Below are 1,027 nucleotides of genomic sequence, written 5' to 3'. Positions count from 1 at the left end.
TTCTCTTTTCTTCTTCTTCCTTCTCTATTCTGTGGGATGCGACATATGCTGAGAGGAGAGGACAACACCTATTTAGAAGCTTCACAAACTCTACCATGGCATCCTCTTTGGACATGTTTCCCAGAGCTGCCCACTCTCTCCTGCAGAGAATAAAAAGAACAGTTACCTTCTTCGAATAGCAGAAGGAGAATCTTATTTAATTAAATCTACATATGAAAAACTCAATTACAATTAAAATGAACTATGTTTTTACTAGAAGCAAAAAGTTCAAAACTCCAAGTTTCAACAAATCTACATTGATAGGTTAAATAAGATGCCATAAACAAGTCAAAATGTAAGTGCATTTTGTTTATTCATACTTGTTAAAAAGCAATCCATATTTTATTTTCTTTACTTTTTAACCTGAACTGAACAAAAATATTCTATTTTCTGGCAAAATTCTGTATGTTTCAATAAGGAAATCAATAGTATGCATTTTATTTTTTATTTAGTTTTATGTTTATGAGTGTTTTGCCTCCATGTTTATCTGCGCATTGGAGAACACAAGAGCGCATCATTTATTCTGAGACTAGAATTATAGATGGTTGGGGTTGTTGAGAATCAAACCCAGGTCCCATGGAAGAGTAGCTGGTGCCAGATCTCCAGGCCCAGTAGCACATGTTTTATGACTGCTTTTAATATTACTTTGAAAGAGTCATATGAAATTGTACTTGTCTTATGCTAGATAAGTAAACTTCTTCTACAACAGGATTTAGAATCTATGAGCAAAATCAATGTTTCAGTTGTTATGCTAAGTTAAGAAGTTAACTACTTACACCTTCAGCAATATACATTATACTTCTTTCTAACATAATTATTAAGTACCTAAATAAGAAAACACAGTTACCTCCTATCATTCCCCAACACATCAAAGAATCCAACCTCAGGGGAAGTGTCTGGGTTATATGGGCCCAAAAGAACTTGCTTATGCAGTGCCACGAACTTCAGTTTTTCTTCATAAGTTGGATGAAAGGCTTTGCCATCTTTT

At 34.1% G+C, this 1,027-nt stretch overlaps 1 protein-coding gene across 1 annotated transcript in view; it reads right to left on the bottom strand.

Annotated features, from left to right (window-relative positions):
- The window catches only part of Acbd3 (acyl-CoA binding domain containing 3), a 26,174-nt gene that overhangs the window by 17,904 nt on the left and 7,243 nt on the right, over nucleotides 1-1,027 (bottom strand). The window contains exons 2-3 of the mRNA XM_031379369.1: nucleotides 887-1,027; nucleotides 2-140 (exon numbers count right to left, since the gene is read on the bottom strand). The exon at nucleotides 887-1,027 is cut by the window's right edge and continues 1 nt beyond it. Of these exons, the coding sequence (XP_031235229.1) occupies nucleotides 2-140; nucleotides 887-1,027 (280 nt within the window). The remainder of the gene's footprint in view (nucleotide 1; nucleotides 141-886) is intronic.

Source organism: Mastomys coucha, unplaced genomic scaffold (genome assembly GCF_008632895.1).
Source record: "Mastomys coucha isolate ucsf_1 unplaced genomic scaffold, UCSF_Mcou_1 pScaffold1, whole genome shotgun sequence".
Lineage (NCBI taxonomy): Eukaryota > Metazoa > Chordata > Mammalia > Rodentia > Muridae > Mastomys > Mastomys coucha.
The sequence above is the reverse complement of the archived record's forward strand: the minus strand, read 5'-3'. Positions and strand labels throughout refer to the sequence as shown.